Source organism: Passer domesticus, chromosome 15 (assembly GCF_036417665.1).
Source record: "Passer domesticus isolate bPasDom1 chromosome 15, bPasDom1.hap1, whole genome shotgun sequence".
Taxonomy (NCBI): domain Eukaryota; kingdom Metazoa; phylum Chordata; class Aves; order Passeriformes; family Passeridae; genus Passer; species Passer domesticus.
The window spans coordinates 9,802,742-9,823,285 of NC_087488.1; the positions used below are offsets into that span (position 1 = coordinate 9,802,742).

Below are 20,544 nucleotides of genomic sequence, written 5' to 3' on the forward strand. Positions count from 1 at the left end.
GGGCGGGCCCGAGGCAGCCGCGCCCCGCCCCGCGGTGCGCAGCCTCCCGTCAGCAGAGGTGGGTCGGTGCCGCTGCAAGGGGCGGTGGTCGCCGGCGCTGAGGGATGCCGGCTGCGGCTGGTGGCGGAGGAGAGCTGGCGCAGGCCGGGGTGGGATAGTGCGACTTGGCGTAGGGAAAGCCGGGGCTCGTTGTTGCCCCGTGTTGGGAGCGCTGAGGGAAGAGCCCTGAGGAGGGGCCCGGCGTGGCGTCCAGGTGCGGGCCGCCTGTCCGCCGGAGTGCGGGAGGGCAGGGCGGAGCGGGGAGCCCGCGGTCCGAGAAGGGCTGGCTCCGTCCCCGCACCTCGCTCGAGCGGCCGCCGCTCGCTCTCGCCTCTTCACCGCACAAAGCGGAGGGAGCCGTGTTTCCTGGCCAGGGACGTGCTGAGGAAAACGAGCGTAACTTCCCTATTGTTAGCAGGCGAGCCCTTCCAAAGGTGCCGTCCTGCGAGCCCCGCGCCCCGGCCCTCAGCGCTCGCAGCGGGCTCGGCCGGTGCCACGGCCCGGCTGGCTCTGTGAGCACCCCGAGTCTCCCCTCAGTGCCACCCTCGGGACTGGCAGAGCGTTTATTCTGGTTCCCGTCTTGGTGTGGTGCAGTCACGTCAGAAGGATGAGGAAGATGCGTGTGTCCGACCAGTGTGTCAGGGCTGTGAGCATGGCACAGCGGTTTGGGACCCAGAGCGGCAGAGCAGCATGGCACCCAGTGCGCCTCAGGCAACGTTTGCTATTATCTCTCGGAATCCACTTTTCTTCTTTAGACTCTTGCTCTAATTTCTTTTAGCCGTTGTCATCCTGCTGTGGGAGAAATGCAGGTAATGTCAGAGTACATCTCACTGGCCCGAACAGCTTGTTCTTTTCGGCCTCTGAGTTATTAAGACAGCTGTAACCACTAGAAATTTCTGAAACCGATCTGCCTTCTGTGAGTCACAAAATGTTCACCAGCGCTTTAACCTGCTCAATATAAAGGCTGACTATTAAGAAGAGGGAGGGGATGCTCGTGCATGATTTCATTGTAGTGCTATTAAAGGGAACATCTGGGGAAGGAAGTGTGGTACCTCAACTTCTAATTGAACCTATTTCATAAACAAGGTGCACGACTAGATGTACCAATTAGGGTAGAGTTGTGTCAGATCCTGCATAGTACAATTACTCATGGTACTAGAGACCAGTTTGTGCATAGTTAGGAGATTTTTGTTGAAGAAATTTCAAATAGCTTTCAGATTTTCTGAGGGGACCATTTTTTATTTCTGTCAGAAGGAATCGAGCCAAACAGTTTAGAAATGACTGCTGGTAATGTTAGTGTGAAGCACTTTTATTCTTAGTGATTGTGGAATTTGAAGGAAAGTAAAATTTCCCAATTCTCCATTTGGAAAGCCTGTGCAGGGTGCTCCAGGTAGAAATAGAGGTGAAATGTCTACCTTTCCAAAAGCCCTAATATCCACTATATAAATAATTTCATTAAGTATATTTGTGAAGGCTCTAAAGAGCAAATGTGACACTTGCCAATAACATACTCATTGTAATGACTTTCATATTAATATCAAACTTATTTTTAAAAATAAACATTTCAATTGTACATCTTTTCAATAACCTTTTCCTTCATTTTAGGTTTCTCAGTAAAAGATTGTGAAACCAAACTTGCTGCAAAGATGCAAAAGATGCAAAAATTTTATCCCTTGAAAATGGTATTGTCTTAACAGGTGTAGAAAAAGAAGTTTGAAGGTACACATCATGGTCATTTTCAAATAGTTTAAAAAATCAGTCATATTCTCAGAAATAAATTGGCTTTAATAAAACAAATCCTAGGGTTCCAGTTGTTTGTCAGCTTGACTTTTTTTTTAGCTATAAAATGAAGTTACCTCCTCTTTGCATCATGTTTCATACCACAGCATCATATGCAGAAGTGCATCCACACTTTATTTGCTGTTCAAGAGTTCATTTCCCATGCTGGGGGATGGAGGAGCTGCCTGCTCCATCCTCCCCAGTCCCTACCTGCTTTGTGGCTTTTGTGTGCTCCTTGCCTGGTGATTGGGAAGTTCCTCCCTTCCTGCACAGCAGCCTCTCCTCAGCCTCCTGTAAACCACAGGAAGGCTGGAAAGAGCCTTGGCTTTCATTTCCTGTTTCTGCCATGGTTATTTTTATGAGGAGTTCAGGGAGCTGCTTGTAGAGCTGCTGATCAAGCAGATATTCAAAGTAGGTGTTTTGATGGACGTGTGAAAATTGCATTTACGGTAAAATTGTTAATATGCAGAGGAGCAACCTGTCAACTATTGGCACAAAGCAGGTTGTAAAGCTCTGCATAGGAAGGCTGAAATTTGAACTTGAGGTAGCAGACAGATGTCAAAATGAATAAAGCCTCAGTTAAAAAAAAACAGGTACCTGGGAGTAATTATGTATTGGGCTTATAGAATCAAGTATGGTCAAGGGCTAATTTTAGGTAGCTATTAAACAGCTTTAAAAGGTAGAGGTTCCCTGGAGCTGGCTCCTTTCATGGCATAGTTTACACCAAACATGCTAAGATAATTGATGGAAAAGATCAGCATCTTAAAAAGCTGTTGGCTGAATATCTGAATGGTACATTAAAGAAATCTGTGTTCTTGGGCTGAATCTCTGCTATTTGGGCAGATAAATGGTGTGTGTGTCCCTTGCTACATTTTATTTACATGCACTTTTCCATACCATGAAAATGTTAATTTAAAGGTGTTTTGTTTTAATTGTTTTATGGTTTATTGGGTGAAAATATTGCTTCCATGACTTCTTAACAATTAGTATTTCAAAACAGAAGGGCAAAACTTGGTATTTGTTTTGAAAGAAATATTCATCTACGTGCATGCTGCATTTGACATTCATAGCATTGGAATACATTAGAGGTTGAGTCACTTCATTCCAACACAGTCCATAATTTTAAGAATATACAACTAGCAAGAAAGATCTAAAATGTATGCAATTACTTTGAACTCTACACCAAATGAGTGTTTGCAATAGCAGGTTTTTGAGTGGAGTCTGTACATCAGTTTTGGAAGGGTTTCTTTCGAATTTTTGTCTACTTGTTCCATTGAGTTTTAAGTACTGTTTATACTTAGAAGTGTCACCTAATAACTTAGTATTTTGGGCTCAGTGTCTTATCACTCAGTAAAATGTGTTTCTGATTTTTATAAAAAGGAAGAATGGGAACATTTTCCTCCAATAGTACATTTCTGCACCTCTGAAACAAGCAAATCCCTCATGTTATTTTAATTTGGAAAATTATTCTACTAATTGTTGTAATTCTCTCTTGTAACTTGAGGAAGAAGAGAGCTGTGCTCTTGGAAGATGAAGATTCTCTGGGGAATTCATGCTAATGCACTGGCATATTCTATGACTACCTTAGGTGCTGGAATGATGAACAGCATTTTTAATTTCTACTACGTTAAGCTCTTCGTAAACCGATACAAAATTTCAGAAACAGGATTTCATGTAGCACAGGTACTGTACAATGGAATATTTTGATTACCGTGTTGTGCTATGCGTCAGTGTTATTGCAACAAAGTGATCCTTTTAATGACAGATTAATTTTGGAATCATTGCAATTAATTAACAGTAAATTATCTTTGACTTTAGTTAATCCATAAGCAATGGAACTTACACATAAAGCAGATCATTCGCAGTCTGTAGAGTAAAAATCACCAGACTTAATTGCTGAAAAGATTTTTACATTTGATAGCTTGAAGTAATTTTCTAAACTGATTTTGCACCTCAGCTCCATAGATAAGTTTGACATTAGTGCTTTCCTATGAACTGTTTAAGTACTTAAATACTGCATTTATCCTGCAAGTCATTATCCATGTGAGTAACTCACATTGTAAATGGTCTCCTGAAAGTAATGGGCCAGCTCATGTTTTGAATTAACTTACTGTGAGAATAATATCTGAGCTTTGCAGGATGACAGCCCAGATATATAAGGTTTTGAAAGAGTGGAGTCTTAGAGACAGTTTCTTTCACATGTTGTTGGTCACCTACCTACTTCCTCAATCTTATTTTTTCAAAATTTCTATAAACCTATGAATACCCACAAGAATTTGTTTTAGAGTCTGTTTTGACTCTCAGTGGCTGTTACTAAGACCTAAGTAGCTGTACTAAGACTCTAAGACCTGTTCTACTCTGAGTAGCTTTTCTATGTTGTGGTTGTGTTCGAGGGTCCCAGGATGAGGGGAGAGATGAGAATCTTGACTCCATGTTTCAGAAGCCTGATTATTATATTATATTATATTATATTATATTATATTATATTATATTATATTATATTATATTATATTGTATTATATTGTATTATATTGTATTATATTATATTGCTATACTAAAACTGTACTGAAAAGAATACAGAGAAAAGATCCATCAGAAGGCTAGAAAGAAAAGGCAGGGAATGAGTTACAGAATCCTGTGACTGCTCACAGCCTCAACACAGGTGGCTGTGATTGTTCATAAAGTAAAAACAATCCACATGGACCAGTCTAAGATGCACCTGTTGGTAAACAATGTCCAGACCACATTCCACAGCCATCAGATAGTTAGATAATGTTAGTTATCTATGTAAACAATTGATAATTGTTTACATTTCTTTTCTGAGGTTTCTCAGCTAGGAGAAAAACCCTAGCAAAGGATTTTTCAGAAAATATCATGGTGACACTATATATTTATTTATTGTCAGAACTGAAGTTTCTTTTCAATAAATCTGCTGTGTTTGCATCATCTCTGTAGAAGAATGCCAGTAGTGACAGATCCCCTTGCTCGCGGCAGGTCGTGTTCATGATCTGGAACGCCATCAACGATCCCCTTTTCGGCTACATTCAAGACAACTCCCGGCTGAAGTGCTGCGCCAGGCGCCAGTTCTCCATCTTGTACGGGGCCCCTCTGTACGGCCTGGCCTTCCTGCTGCCATGGTTCCCCTGGAGGCACTACCAGGAGGGCGACTGGCTCTGCGGCCTGCACCTCGCCGTCGCGCTCTGCGCCTTCGACGGCCTGCTGACCTTCGTGCTGCTGGCGCAGTGCGCGCTCTTCGCCGAGAGCTCCAGCAGGCACGACAGCAGGCTCAGGCTCATCCAGTACAGCCAGGTGGCCACGCTGCTGGGCTCCAGCAGCGTTCTGTTCTGCGGGCTGGTTTCGGATAATATGGAAAATTTTGCTTATTTTCAGGCGTTCGCTGTTCTGGTCGCAGCGCTGGCCACAGCGTGTATGTGTTGTACAGGTAAATACAGCACAAGTCAGTATGAGCAGAGGGACGTTCATACAGAGGATGCTAATCTGGAAAACAGTGATGGAGCTTTCTCCCTGGCCTCAGTAGTTTCATTGACCAAACAGATCATGACAGAGAAGAACTTCCTGTGTTTTGTAACAATGAACTTCTTTCAAGTCTTCCACCTAGCCTTCTACAACAATTTTATGATGATCTTTGCGGATAATCTTATTCCTAAGGATGTCCTTTCTTCCTCAGTAAGAAGTATCATGTATGGAGCAGGTTTTATTTGTCCTCAGGTAGGCAGTCATATTTTATTTCCGAATATGAAAACCTGGTGTTTTAGTAGTTCACAGTATCCATTGAATGCTTGAAAAATGCTGTATTTGGCATAAGGTATTTGCCAAAATGAGTACTGAATCTCACTCCCCAGTGCTCTAGAAGAAGAAAGTACCTCAGTGCAGGCTGATCAAGTGTAAGAGATAGAGAGAGCAGACAGGCTGGTGGAACATGTGTTTAAACCAATGTGAGACTTGAGTAGGCAAGGAATGAATGTTTTGTATCCTCCAGCACTTATCATACCTAAGCATGAAGGAATGAAAAACATGGCCAAGATCAAGCATTTCTAAAGCAAAATCTATAGAATTCTGAATTATTTTTTGGATTTGTTCTGTTTTCCAATGCTGTGTATTACAAATGAAAGACTAAGCTCCTCTTCAGGAAGTTTCTGAAATAAAATGCTCAAAATACCAGAAAAAAATTATTAAGTATGAAAGGCATTGTTAAAATATGTAGTATCTCAGTCATGGAAACCAAACAAATCTCTAAATAGCTGCTTTTGAAGAATAATACACTCCCATTTGTTTGTTGATTGGTCTCTTGGTCAGCAGTATTTAGGGGAAGAGAGACATACTTCTAAGAGCCCAGTCAGGGATGAGGGGAGGAATAATGAACTGAAAAGAGAAAGAGAGCCCAAAAGGGTAATGTGTGAAAACAAGCAGCAAAAGTATATCCCACAGAATTTGACCATACTTGTCTGCAGTAAATAAAAAATTCCTCTGTTCATTTCCTTCTAACTTCTTTCTCTAGAACTTTAAAAACTTTCTCTGTGTTTCCCTGTTGGATGATGAAAGTTAGGGTACTCAAAATAGGAGTATCCTGACATCATAGGTGCTGATGGTGTTCAGAAGTTTTTTTTAAATCAGGCTATTACATTCATTAAATTGTAATGAGTTTTGATAAGTAATATGTATAAGAAGATAAATGAAAATTCAACTGGAATTCACAGCTCAATTTCAGTTCCCATTTGGGCTTTTACCTATAAAACATACAGATCCTGAACATACCTTCTGTTCTATAACTATCTATAATTTTAATTTTTGTCCTTATCACAGCTTTAATAGTTTTGGGGTTTTCCCCTGTACCTCAGACAGGTAATGAACTTTGGAAATAAATTAGAAGCTACAGAAGTTAGGAAAGCTTAAATAATTTTACACTTGATACATAGCAATCACTTTTATTGATAAAATCAGTGTGACAGTGTGAAAAGAACAATCTTTCAGAAAATGCATCCCTCTCTGCTCCCCAGAGACTCTTTGTCTAGAAGGTCACTGAACCGTAGAGGGTTTGCTGTGACCTTATTTTTCTCAAGTTTTGTCCCTTTGAGCTCAAGATACAATAAGAGAATTCTCTGATGGCAATGTCCTGAACTTCACTTACTGGAAAAACACCCAACCCTTGTAAAATAAAGCTCCTTTTTAGGAACTCTGCTTCAGTGGCCTCTACTAGAATTCAGCTTCTGACTTAGGTTCCTTCTAGTAGTGGATGTGAGGAACACAACCTGCCCACAAGGAAAATGTTGCTGTAACACAGACAAACAACTTTGAATTTGCATCATTGTTAGTATTTTCTTTACAAACACACAGTCTTAAAGACGTGCAAGTAGTGAGGAATTTTCTCAGTCATAAGTACTTCCTGAGACAGGGTTATTTTGCAATGACAGGGAGACAGGAACATGGTGTTTACAATAGCAGGCATTACATGATCCCTGAGTATTTCTAGTGGAGGCACTTTTCAGCAAAATCCCTGAAAACAGCCAGGGGGAGGAGTATGTTTTAAATTTCTTATAACAAGCTATTTTTCTTACCTTTCCAGATTTGTTTTACCTCCCTGACCAAGTAGAAATCTTGAGCTTTTTGTACAATAGCATTTGCCATGGTAATCTTTGACCGTAGCATCCTGCTTTTATTTGTCATGTTAAAGCAGTTCAGTGTGGGAACAATTGTACAAGGAACATTCTTTCCTGTTCTTCATCTGAATATTACACAGTTCATCTCTGTAACACACAAGAAAGGAGAAAATGTGGATCTTTATACAGATCCACAGATCTTTTGTGTATATTTGTGACAGAGGTGAGGACCATGTACATGTAGATGGTGACAAAGGCCCATATAATAAAAATAACATAATTCGTTGCAGAATGCCCTATTGAAACTGAAAAGTGAGGAACAATGTAGAACTTAAATTTTGTTCATACTATAATCAGCACTTAATATAATTTTCATGAGTTAACCAGTCACTAGATTTTCAGAATCAACTCCTTGCCAAGAGTGGCAAAATTAAAACTCAGCCATGCACAAGCACTGGCCTCTGCCTTTCTCTGCTTGCTAGTAAAGACTCTAACTTGCTTAGTCAAAGCTGTCCTGGTGAGCTTGCTTTGACAACTTAAAATCATGCTTGATTTCTATAAATGTCAATGAAAATAGTAACATTAATGAAAAAGCAATTGCTGAAAATACATCTTTTCAGCAGTTACATGGCAAGATGCTTGATTTACAGTTACCATACTGGAAAGCAAATACTTTAAGGGATATCAAAAGTAAAGCTCATGAGCATTAAATAATATATAATATAATAACTATTAAATAATAGTTAGGCATTCTGGAGAACTGTTTCCCTCAGGATATAGCAGTTCTCAGTGGCTAGTTTTTGAGTGAAAGGATGCTGTACCCAGTAGAAGTGGCATAGAATGAGCCAGTAGAGAATTGTCTTTGTTCAATTTCTAGTTTTTAAAATTTTGTTGAATATCCCTTCTTAGAAAGGATCATTGTTTGGTTTTTCTTTTCTTTAAAGGGTATTAATTATGTCAGGTTTGTGTTTTATAGCTCTCCTGAGGCTGAGACACTGTACTGTACCTTTTCATCCTATATGTGTATGTATTATCTTTTCAGTGCCTTGTTCTTCTCAGTCATGCTTCGTTGAAGAAGTTTGGTTATTACAGAATCATCTTGTTTTCCTTTTACTATGAAGGAGTAGCTGCTGCTGTCATGTGTCTTCTAGGGCAAGAACACTATTATCTGCTGGCATTTTATGTCACAACAAACATGTGAGTAAATCCACTCCCCTGTCCATAGACACAGCTGAAATACTTCTGATAGAGTAGATACTTGCTTTTATTACAATGAAGATTCTGCCTCTGCTTTCATGGTTTTCATTCTATTTCACTTACCAGAAAAGTTGAAACTGTAGTTACAGCTTTTCTTCTTCTTTTTTTTTTCCTGGCTTTCATTTCATTTTGTTTCAGCTTTTATTTTCTGCTTGAAATAAAAACAGTCTAAAATGCAAAACAGCAATTATGGTTTGCAGGCACATGCCTCCAGTCATTTTAACCTGAGATGCAAGGGAGGAGAATCTCATGTTTTCCACAGACAGGGAAGAGCTCAGCAGAGAAAAGAGTCTCTCTCCCCAGGGACTGTTTGCTAGGAAAGCCCAGACCTCCCCCTGTGTTGCAGGAACACTTGTGTGCTGCACTGCAGGCAGACAGGGCTAACTCAGGTGTCTGTTAAACAGCACTGAGCCCATTCCCTCTGGTGCTCAGCAGCAAGATGCCAAGCTGGAGTATTTTCACATAAATACATAATGATACATGGAAAACCTTATTTCAAGATAAAGAGCTGTTTGTATCAGAATACTGTTACAGCTGTTTGTTTTTATTTCTTCATGTTCTCTTTCATTGTTGTCTTTCCTCCATGTTCTTTCCTTTCCTCTTTTTCTTCATCTTCCCCTCCCCACCCCATTTTCTTTCTTATTTTCAGTATTGCAGTCGTGGGCTACTCTAACACTGAATTGTGTGAACAGTAAATTGAATTTCGTTATCTGCATGTTTTAAATGATGAAGATGTGCTTTGATTTCTCCAAGAAAAAATTCTGAGGTACCTAAAGACTGTATGTTTAAAGAGCTAGTTGTTCAAAGTACCTTGTTAGTAAAAGCTCATCCTACCCAAAATTTAATGACAGAAATTGTAATATTTTAGTTTATTGTTTCATTTGGCTATTTGTTAACAATCAGCTTTGTATGTGTGTGTTTCTGTGTGTCTGTGCATATCTATATACACCTGTATACACTGTAAATACAGATCTAGGAATGCATGTAAACTATTCTTTCTATTCTAATTCTTCCACTTCAAAGTTTATCTTCCACATGGTCTTTTCCAGACTTCAAGAGCAAATTTTCAGTTTCCCCTTTTTCTGAGGTGTTTCTTTTCTCCTGATAATTTAAAATGACATTTACTGATAATGTTAAACTTATTGTCAGAGTGTTCACAACCTTTTACACCAATGTCCAGCAAAAAAAAAAAAGAAGAAAACCCCCCACTTTTAGGTTTGCATATTGATTTCTAATTCTCAAGTAAGAACAGATCTGGTAATGCTTTCATGTTTTAAGGAACATCTCAGCTTTGTGTGTTTGCAGAATATCTGTGTTGGTGTGTTTGTGTTTGAATGTCAGTTACAATTTCATTATGAAGTGAATATAAGAACTGTGAACATCTTCAACATTTTGTTTTTCTTTAGGGTAATTGTACAAGCTTCATTTAGCTTGTTCAATTTGCCTTTGGCAGATATTGTTGATGCAGATTTAATAAAGCACAAGAGGAGGTATGTCAGTCATTACAGTTTTTTTGAACATGCTGTTTGCCTTGTTACTCTTTGGTAATAAATTATGTCAAAGTAAAGACAGTAAATGATCTGGGATCCTTGATACAGAAGTACTTTTTGTGAAAGCAGTGTAACACATGAAGATCAGAACTTGAGTAAAATTTCCTGCAGTTACTTCAGTAGAGTCATTTAAACAGATTGTTAGGTCATTTCTCTTTTTTCTCATACTATAATATAAGCCAAGTCCTTCCAATTTGTGTGGCTTTACTTTTGTTAGCTTCAAGTGCATTACTTTGTAACCAGGTACATCTATAATCATGTATGGGATTTTCTGAATGAGGCTTTCCAAGATGGAAAAGGTGTTAAGAAAGCTTTGCCTATGCCAGGTAAAATGCAGGTTTCAAAGTCTAACTGGTTCCTTTATCTCCCTGAAATAAAAGTGATAAAACCTGCTGCAGAACAGCATATTGCAGCTCACTGATCTTTTGGATTTTTATCAAAGTGCACGTAACTTCCTGTTGGTTCAATCAATTGTTATGTAAGTGTAGATTGGCTCCTGTTAAAGAACTTGCCTCTCAAATGCAAGATCTGTTGCTTTCATGGGGAAAAAACGCCTCATTTTCTGGCCTGTGCATGCAAAATCTTCAGTTGTAATTAATTCTCCATGCACTGTTCAGTCTAACCTGACTTCAATAATTACTCAAAGTGCACAAAGTTGAATTTAAGTACGAGTCACTTCAGAATTAGGGCCAAGCTGTATATATCTGTGTATATGTATTTTTATATATATATACTCATACACACAGCCCATAGAGGTTTGTAACTTTTAATTTCCAAAAAATTTTAAATTTCATTATGAGAGTAGATCTGTTTGCTATAATGTGTGAACTAGATAAATCCAAGGATCATGACACTTATCATTTGCATATTAACAGGATTTCAAGCTTTTTAAAATCACAGTTGTAATTAATACACTAATAAGTTTGTGCTGTGCAATAATTTGTTTTTTCCCCAAATATTTTAGATTGCCACTTTCCTCTATGGTTTTTGGTACCAATGCTTTATTTACCAAGCCTGCCCAATCTTTGGCTCCAATGGTTGTTGTTACAATACTAAATCATTATGGATATTATAACCTGAATAATGTACCTGGTCGTCCTGATATAAGGTGAGTTCAAAAGAGATACTTTAAATCTTAGAAAATAATGTGAAATACTCCTGTAATCTAAAAATAAAATTGATCAGAAATTGGTTTGCATCAAATGCACTTCAAAAACATAAACATTTTAAAATACTTATCAGTTGTTTTTGTCTGTGTAGAAGTACAAATATTTTTTAAAGAGTAAATAATTTATTAAACAATATACAATATATGAGGATATCTACCTAATTTTGAAAAGCAAAGGATACCTTTCATCCCCTGGCTTTTTGCAATAAAGGAAGAAAATGTTTGAGATCACCTAATGGCTCAAATTAAGATACGTGTTGTCCTGGCATCTGAATTTTGTTTACCTCATAAACCTACTTCCTTAAATATATAATATAAAATGTTAAATATATAATATAAAATGTTAATCAGATTTTTTTTTGAGAGGAAGCAGTACAGTCACTGGAGGGAGAGACTTTTCCTCGAGTAAGAGTGTATGATTTTGGCTCCTGTACTCCTTACCATTCTAATGCTAATGCTTGCATTTCAGTCCCTGGAGACCTTAATACAGCATAAAGCTGTGGTTGCTGGTTAGTTGGACATGTGTGGGCTTTTATAAAAATAAATGAACAGGGAATAACCACACTGAAAGGGTCACAGGCTGCATTTATGACCATCAGGAGGAAGTGGCAACATAAGGAATAACTGAAGTCAGGGCTAAATGGAAAATTCAGTCCTGAGTAGGATTTACTTGAGGGAACCACATGAATATCCTGGGAGGTACATAGCTCTCCTAAACTTTCAGTAAAAACCTAAAGGAACAGGTAAACACAATTTTATATGAACTTTTGTGGAGATAGCTCCTGAGGGAGAGAGCTCTGGTTGTGTGTCACCTAAGGTTAGGAGAACATTCCATATTTGAGGAATTTTCTAAAAAAATCTATGAGGACAAGCATGACATAAAAGAACAACAGGTGGTCTTCAGAAAAGCATCCAGACAGAAGCAAAGGCAGCTTAAGTTGAGGCTATGTGTGAGAACAGCTTCTTTTAATGCATTCTGTAGATAGCCAGTGAGATGATGTGAGGAGGACATGAACTTCATTATAATGTCAAATAAGATGAGTGATTTTTGCAGAAGAACTGGATGTGGATATGAGAGGGCTGAATATATTCATCTTGATGATTCAGGGAAATTCAGATTTGCAACATAAAAACTGCAGTTCTGATCCCTTTCAATCAGAGAAATGATCCCGTTGTGGATGGATTTTAAATCACAGAAGTCATAAATCTTTTTTGCCTGGTAAATAGCCCCTGGACTATAGCAACAATAAATTTATGATATAGAGGTTGAAATACTTGGAATGCTCAGTCTATAAATCCTGTGTTTTCACTTGAGTCATGCTGAAATCTTATTTATTTCACTAGGGCCAGGAATAGCATAAAACATACAAAGCTGTGATTAGTGAATCAGAGCACCTGAAATATGTTTCTCTTGCCCATCCTTTCAAAAATAATTTCTTAAATACGAAGCAGTTTGCCTGTGTTTCTTGCATATGTAGTGTGTGAATGGGTTTTCCTTTGCTTGCAAATTGGGGTACAGGGTTGATACACAATCCATGAAGACCAGAAAGATCAAAGTTGTTTCTAGGGAGTCAGTTTGCCCTTGGCACTGTTCTCAGACCATTGACTGAGCTAAAATTACTTTTATATATATTAAAAACCTATTGGCTGATCTCATATTTCAGCCATAGGCAGACAGTTAAAATACTCTTGCCCCAGGACAAAGTTGTTTGAGGACAAACAGAAATTAAATATAAGAGATTGTTTAAAAGACACCCAAACTGTTTTGGGGAAAAGAAAGCTTTTCACACATGTGAATTGTATAAAATGAAGTATTATGACCCATGCCAATACAATCTCAGCTCTGTCCTTCCTCCTTCTCCAAAGCTGGCAATATCTATTAAGTGCTTTGGAAAGCATGTGCTTTATTAGGTGTAGTGGCAGTGAGTTGTGAAGATAGCACAGAGGACCCTTATTCTGCATTTAAAAAATGTTTGGGCCCTGAATAAATATGTCTGAAGAGTTTCCAGCAATGTTGTTTACTGGGACAAGGCAGAATATTCAGACTATACACTATTTGTTGCATTCTGAATTATTTTTATTAATTTATTTTACTACTAATTATTACTTTTTCTTGAACTGAGAGTTAAACTGTAGCAGCAATGATGGAGCAGCTAATCTTGGAAAGCTCCAGGCACAGTAAGGACAATAAAATCATCAGTAATAGCCAGCATGGCTCCACCAAGGGGAAGTGATGCTTGACCAACTTGATAAACTTCTGCAGTTAAATGGCTTGCCTGGTGGGCAGGGGAAGGCAGGGGAGATTGCCTGCCTGGGCTGCATTCCTGGTGACCAGGATGATGGGGCAGGATGGAGCCTCAGGAAGTTTGGGGGTGACACAAAGCTGGGGCTGTGTGCACAGAGGGTCACACTGCCACTGTGGGATCTCAGCAGGCTGGAGACTGGGCTGGAATTAGGCAAAGTCCTGCAGCAGGGCAGAGCTGATCCTTGCCCTCTGCTCACACGCTGTGCCACATCCTTAGGAAGTGTGGTCACTGCACAGAAGTTACGCACTTTGTCATGGAAAGTGGTTTTAGTATCTTTAAAATTTGAGCAGTACTTTGCAGAATGGAGTGTCCTGATTTTTCCATTCTTCCTTCATCATAGCAAAGCAGTGCATGCCCTGTATGGCTTGTTCTGGTTTGGGTTTGTTTTTTTTTTTATTATTTTTATTTATTTATTTTTATTTTTTTAGTTTGGCTTGATTTTTTTTACTTTGCCATGGAAAAGATGCCTAGTTTAAAACCTCCCTCTTCTGGAGAGCCACTGCAACTACCACCAGCTTCTCTTGAGAGTGCTTTTCAAATTCATTCTTCAGAATGAAGTTATTTGGCAGCAATTCTTCATTATTTATTGAAGGCACTTTAAACTGTTAATGCTTTCATATTGAATACTGAACTACCTGACATTCTGTTCAGAGTGATTTTAGGGCTGTTTGGGGAAACAATATATGTTTTATTCCTGTGTGTGCAAAAAAAAAAGGGTAGATGTGGAAATTTCTGAAGTTACTTGTTCAACTGTAATTGTGATAAAATTCACGATCTGCTCTTGATTTATCCCAGTCCCTTAATGAAATGTTTTCCCATTCCTTGTTTGTCTATTATATTTTTTCATAATTCCTTCAATAACTTAAGGTTTTACAGTACAATAGGTAATATTATTTTCTTAAATCAGCATCATCCCACTGAAACCAAATCAGGATTGCACAGTGTGAGTGATTTTGCAGATGTTCTTTGTGTAAAGATGGAATAATGTTAGCACTGAAAACTGCAATCCTCTTTAGTGTGCAGAGCAGGCCAAATGCAAGGCCCAGCATCCTGTTAGCTGTGTCTGAGCCCTGTTCTCATCATTAGGCGGTTATTAATGTGTCTGTGGCTCCCTGCTGGCACTGCTCCTGCAGTCCCGGGGGCAGCTGTGCCAGAGCTGTGCTCGACGTGGGCTCCTCTCCTGGAGGTGCACTGGAAATGCACTTGGACACAGGCCAGTAAACAACTCCAAATGGTAAATTGTTGTCACTGCCAATAAACATTGGCTGTGGACCAGTGGCCTGCTAGTGAACATTTCCAGCCACAAATGCAATTGCCCGAGTGATTAAGTGATTCACTTGTGAGCCTGGGGGCTTTTGTTTTCTTGTGTAGCATTAGCATGTACATGGTTTGAGATAAACTGTGCTCATTTAGGAGCCTGTGTCTGTACTAAGGACAGAATCTGGGCTTTGTTGGAGCTTGCAAACATTTTTTCTGTTAAACTGAGTGAGACATGACTTGATTTTTTTCATGATTCAGAGGAGCTCTTAGGTTTTATTCAGAAAGCTGCGCAAGGTTTGGGGGATTTTTCACAGATTTTAGGTTTTTTGGACCATGTCCATAGCTGTTCTGTGAGTCTCTTATCTCATCCATGAATGCTAAGGAAAAAAATTAGAAAGGAACATAAACTGCCTCATGGAGAGAAAGTTCACTTAGGGGCTGTTTCTCAGCTTGACTTGACTTTCCTGATATTTAAGTAATTAGAATCCCATAATTAACAGAATGCAAGTAGATAATGATTCCTACTAGATGAATGCCAAAATGCATGCTTTGAGCTGTCAGAAACCATACTGCTCATAAAAGGGAGCTCATTTAATTCCTGTATTTTCTTGCTTCATTCATATCTGCTGATGCTTTTATTTATTTTTCATTAGAGAATATTTAAATGAGGAAATACCATGCATTCATTACATAAAAAGAAAACTAGTGTTGATTTCACATTTATTCTTTCTATGGCTTATATTATCTTGTAATCACTTATTTTAAAACCAAATGAAATAAGGCATGATATTTCAAATGGCCCTTGAAACCACACCTGAATTTTGTGCAATTATCATTACTTTTATCTAGCATTCAGCATCTAAGACATCACACTATGTGGGTAATTAGAGCACAGATTTCAACTCAAATAAATTAATTTCATGTTCAAATGTTTGCTTCCATTTATCTACTTTTCTTTCTCTTCCAAATTTTACTAAATCTTTTTGGATGCTCTGTTCTGTAATTGGATGAAATTTGCTTAAATTGATTTCTTATTACATAATCAGGAAAGTAATGAACTGGATTTCTTGGGTTGTATTAAAATTAACTCTTTCTGTGCTAATTGTCTGAATTCCTCCCACCTAGAGAAAACAACATATAATACATATCTGTATGTAGAATTAGAAAATACACAAGATATTTCTATTTCTTTTACTTAGAATTGACTGTACAATAGCATGTCTATGTGTTTATAATGAGAATGATTTAAAAACAACTCGTTTAGTGACCATGGAAGTTACTCTTCATATTGAAAGCTGTGTTCTCATTTGTTTCAGCAGGTCATTTTTAGATCTGCATGATGCCATGTTCTACCTGGTCTGTCTGGTTCCCCTCTGCATTGCAGTGCTACAGATCCTGACCTGGACTCCCTTTTCCATCCAGAACAGCCACCTGGCAGCTCCACAGTGAATATGGAGCCCGTGGTCAGTGCATCTCCTGCTGAACCACAAGAGAGTTCAGGAAGTTTTTCATGTGAGAAAGCAAAATTGCAAGGGTGAAACACAGTTTGAGCTGTTTCATTCAGTCTCTATAGACTGGGACTCACATTCAGCCTTAATGCTGAGCCTACACAAGTTTTTCCTAGTTCAGTTGCTTTCTGTTAATGGGTTTTTTCCTTAATTACTTTATTTAAAGTAATTTTTGGTATATAATGATTCCTGTTAACTCATTTGAAGAAAGGATGTGGCAGATCAGGGAAAGGGATCCCCACCCAGCACCTGGAATTCAAGGGAACTGTATTTTCTCAAGCCTACTGGTGGATTAATTTTGCCATACTGATAAAATGGCAGATCTTTGAAGGTAATCTGGAAGATCCCAGTGGACATCCCTCATGAATGGCAGGGAGATAAAAATTTAGATGCTGTCTAGCTGGCCAGTATCAAGACAGATCTGACAACTACCGAGGGAAGATCCAAGAGAAATTAATTACTCTCTGAAAGTCTGTGTAAGGCTAAAGCAGAAAAGGATTCAGATGCTGTTCAGTGTTGCTCAGTATGGGAAAAGCTCAGTAAGTCCTCACTGGCTTTCAGAATCTCTGGTTGGTGGAAGGTCAGTGCAGTTTTCTGGCTTTAAATGGGAAAATAATTTTGAAGGTATCCTATAGTTAGTGCCTCATACAGAATGTCATCGTGGCAAGGACTGCATTAGTCTGTGGATGTAGGGTTCAGCTCTGGAACAAATGCAGGCACACACAGTTACTGAACCAAGCTCTGCCTGTTCACTGGTGTTACTTTGGTTACCTCATTTGGTGTCTGACTATTTAAGTTAATTTCTGAATCATCAAGTTGAAGTTAGTTAATTTCTGATTAATTCTTATCAGTTAAGATTTTAAATGAATCCTGTGATTTTTATAAAATAAAGGGGTTTTGACCAAAATTTAGAAACACTGAGTCCTCTCTTCATTACAAACATTGTAATGGTAAGACCATGGTGTAATTGTGCACTGATAAATACCTTTAGTGTAATACAATCACTGCATTTTTGTATGTTGTTTTGCCTCGACAAACACAGTTTTAGTAGCACCTTTCTTAGGGAGTGCCACTTGAAAGTACAAGAGCATTTTGTGGATCCCAGTTTGAAAAGGCTGAGCAAGCTGATTTTCAAGGCTCTACACTTACTGTGACAGGTATCTTGGAAGAAAAAGGAGTGTAAGAAATGGTTTTGCATTTTGGTGGACACCAGCATAATTTAATGAAGAAGTTTGAGATTTGAAATACCACAGTTGAAAAAAACATTCATTTGTGTCTCAGGTTTTACATTTTCAAAGTAGAAATAACATCATTTCCTTGCCTTTTTTGAAGTGTGAAGTGCTTTCAAGGCAATGAATGAAAAAGAGGTAGATCATCATTAAATATTTAGAAATCCAAATGAATCCTTTGATAGAAATATGAAGATTTATGTTAAAATGTAAGAAGCCAGCACTGTGGTGAAGTTTGAAGTTGCCTTATCTGGTTTTTACCTGTCTTGTCAGAGAGGCTGTTGCCCATTTGCATTGTGCATGCTGACAGTATGATGTGATGCACATACAGCATCACTTGTGTAAATACTCTGTGGACAGGTAAATACAAATACCAGAGCAGATACAGCCTGTGTGTTCAGGTTTTGAATTTGAAAAGGTTTCCTGCATTGTATGTATTTATTTCATGTCTGAAAGGCAGGAGCAGAAGTCAAAGGAATTTAAGTTAACACAATCTTTGATTCACTATATGAAACAGTCTTCTCCCTGACAGTTCCTTTAAAATGGTAATAACATTAAATAGTCTCTTTTTCATTTATTGTTTCTGTATTTCCTAAATTTCCCATGTTTATCCTATCTTCATAGAATATATATTTTAACATATACAGTAAAATAACATTATTGTACCATAAACAGGGTTTGTTAGGTGACTGTGTTAGTTATTTCTAATAATAAGTTACTAGAATATAGTGTACAACTGGAAGACTACCATGCTATACAAGAGGAAATCTAATAAGTGGTTTTAAGAGTCAAAATTACATCAAGAATTCATTGAAATCATCAGAATGATTTCTTTCTGGAAAATGTCTGGTAAAGTTACCATCAATTTGCTGAAATAAGGAAAGGAGTAAGGAGTGATGTGACTCAATGCACTGTTTGAGTAAGCTCTACAATCTGCTGCATCTCTGGAATTCTTACAGGAAAAGTACATAATCAAAGATTCCTAAGCAAGACAGCCTGAAGGCAGGAGACATTAACTGTAGAATAAACCTGTTTAGAAAAAAACCTGAGAAATACAATTCAAATTATTTAATATGTAAAATATTAATAATTTTCCAAATTTACTATGCACTATTCTCCCATGTGTCTGTCCTATTTCCCTTGCTATAAGGGCTGGAGAAATGTGTTTTAGAGCATCAATAGTCAATCCCAAAGAGGTCTGGAAGGATGCTTTAAATTTGGGTGGTGGTGTTCCTGTGGGAATAGAAGGCTGGCACTGTGCTGTGACTGACATTGCTTATTCTCCATTTCTCTGTCACCCACTAAACTCTGTTATCTTCTGCTGAACCTACATGATTGGTTTTGGCTGTGAATCAAGTAAAGGATGATCAAAGGCAAAAGTTCAGTGTCTTACAACAGCTGCTTTCCCTGCTTTCTCTCCTTATTAGCCAACAGTATCTGAGCTTGAACTCCCACTGCTGGAAAAATGCCTCAATTTAATCTGGATAATTTAAGAGTGTCTAAAAGAGTCTCATAACTGATAAAGAGGCTATAAGTGTGTGTATAGTATAAAATATGAAATGCTGTGGTAAGCTCAGAGGAGGAGAAATGTGATGCTTGAATCCCATTCTTAGAGTTTCTCTATAAATTCTGAGAATATGGAACTTAATACACGGAATGAATTTTATTTATTGAAAATCAATAAGCAGAAATGTCTGCTAGACTTAAAAGCATGTTGCCCAACAGACACTAAAGAATGTTAGTCTAATACAGTAGTAACATAATATATGTTCAGTGATAGAGTGAAAATGTTGAATAAATGACAGCAAAGCATATTTAATTTTAAGTGAGGAAAAGTGATGTTTTGTGTGGAGCTTACATGCCTGCCTCTGTGCTGGTCCTGTACAGAATGACCTTCCCAGTCTCCTGCTGCCCTGATTTTGGAACTGCTCAGTAATTCATGGCTGTCCTGTGTTGACATGGCTGGTAGGAATGTTTATGTCTGAATACAGTTCCACAGCCTAATGGGGCTGTCAGGAAGACAAGCAGGAAGGGGAAGGAACACTTCAGATAAGCCACATCTCCACAAGTACTTCTAGGCACTTCCTGGCAGAACTGAGCCAGCCTGTGGGGGGAAAAGGCTCAGTAGTACATGCAGGCAAAAGAATTCCAGCTGGTTTGGTAAGGGAACATACAGCTGAGGCTGGGGAGAGTCGTCCTGAAGGTCTGGACAGACCCACAGCTGGGCTTCCTGGGTTACCTTTGGGGAGAGGATTTTAGATACCTGTGTTTGCCTTAAAGACCTCTTTCTGGTAATCCCTTTCTTCCTAATGTTTCAATAATAGAAGGAAAGTTGTTTTTTCACTGCATTGGATGCCTTGGGAAGGCTGACCTAGAACAGAGACTAGATGGAGCTAAAGAATAAAGTAGGGATTAATAAATCCACCTTGGGCAGCACAGGAGCCCAGCCAGGGCTGCACCCCAGCTGAACCCAAAATGGTCACAAAATGCACAACCAGTTATGGGGCTCTCACTTTCATGAGTTCTGCTCCATTTGCATATTGGAGTTAATTGTCCAATTACAGCTTTAGATATGCAGTCCCATCCTTCTTGTTTTCCTCTCTTCAGCCCATGTTGTTTGTGCTCCTGGGCCTGAGATGTGGATCATTTGTCCTTGGTCCCCAGCTGGAGAAGGAATTGTTTTGTCTCCCTACTCTGTGAAGAGAGATCACCTTCCCTTGGCATGGACCCCAGACCCACATGCTAAAGCAGCACAGAATATGAGAAATATAAGAGCTAAAACCTGAGGCATCACATTTTATTGGGAAATTGAGGATTCACACGAGGCTGC

At 38.7% G+C, this 20,544-nt stretch overlaps 1 protein-coding gene across 11 annotated transcripts; it reads left to right on the forward strand.

The window, feature by feature from the left end:
* Nucleotides 1–15: 15 nt before the first annotated feature.
* Nucleotides 16–17,400, forward strand: LOC135281640 (transmembrane protein 180-like). 11 transcript variants are annotated; one of them, XM_064390683.1, is made up of 8 exons: nt 36–58; nt 1,645–1,758; nt 3,323–3,501; nt 4,813–5,547; nt 8,479–8,633; nt 10,100–10,183; nt 11,208–11,351; nt 16,294–17,400. In XM_064390683.1, exons 3-8 carry the CDS (start codon nt 3,349–3,351, stop codon nt 16,424–16,426), a joined length of 1,404 nt encoding a protein of 467 aa, XP_064246753.1. In that variant the 5' UTR covers nt 36–58; nt 1,645–1,758; nt 3,323–3,348; the 3' UTR covers nt 16,427–17,400. The 11 variants fall into 11 exon arrangements, with proteins under 11 accessions (XP_064246749.1, XP_064246755.1, XP_064246753.1 ...); XM_064390688.1 differs by having other exon boundaries at nt 44–58; nt 3,327–3,501; XM_064390684.1 differs by lacking the exon at nt 36–58 and adding an exon at nt 738–848.
* Nucleotides 17,401–20,544: the final 3,144 nt, after the last annotated feature.

Bases quoted from the DNA above. Each gene is read 5' to 3' on its own strand.
- LOC135281640 (XM_064390677.1), top strand. The intron at 5,548-8,478 runs GTAGGCAGTCAT...TTATCTTTTCAG, and splicing joins CAGGTTTTATTTGTCCTCAG to TGCCTTGTTCTTCTCAGTCA. The intron at 11,352-16,293 runs GTGAGTTCAAAA...CATTTGTTTCAG, and splicing joins CCTGGTCGTCCTGATATAAG to CAGGTCATTTTTAGATCTGC.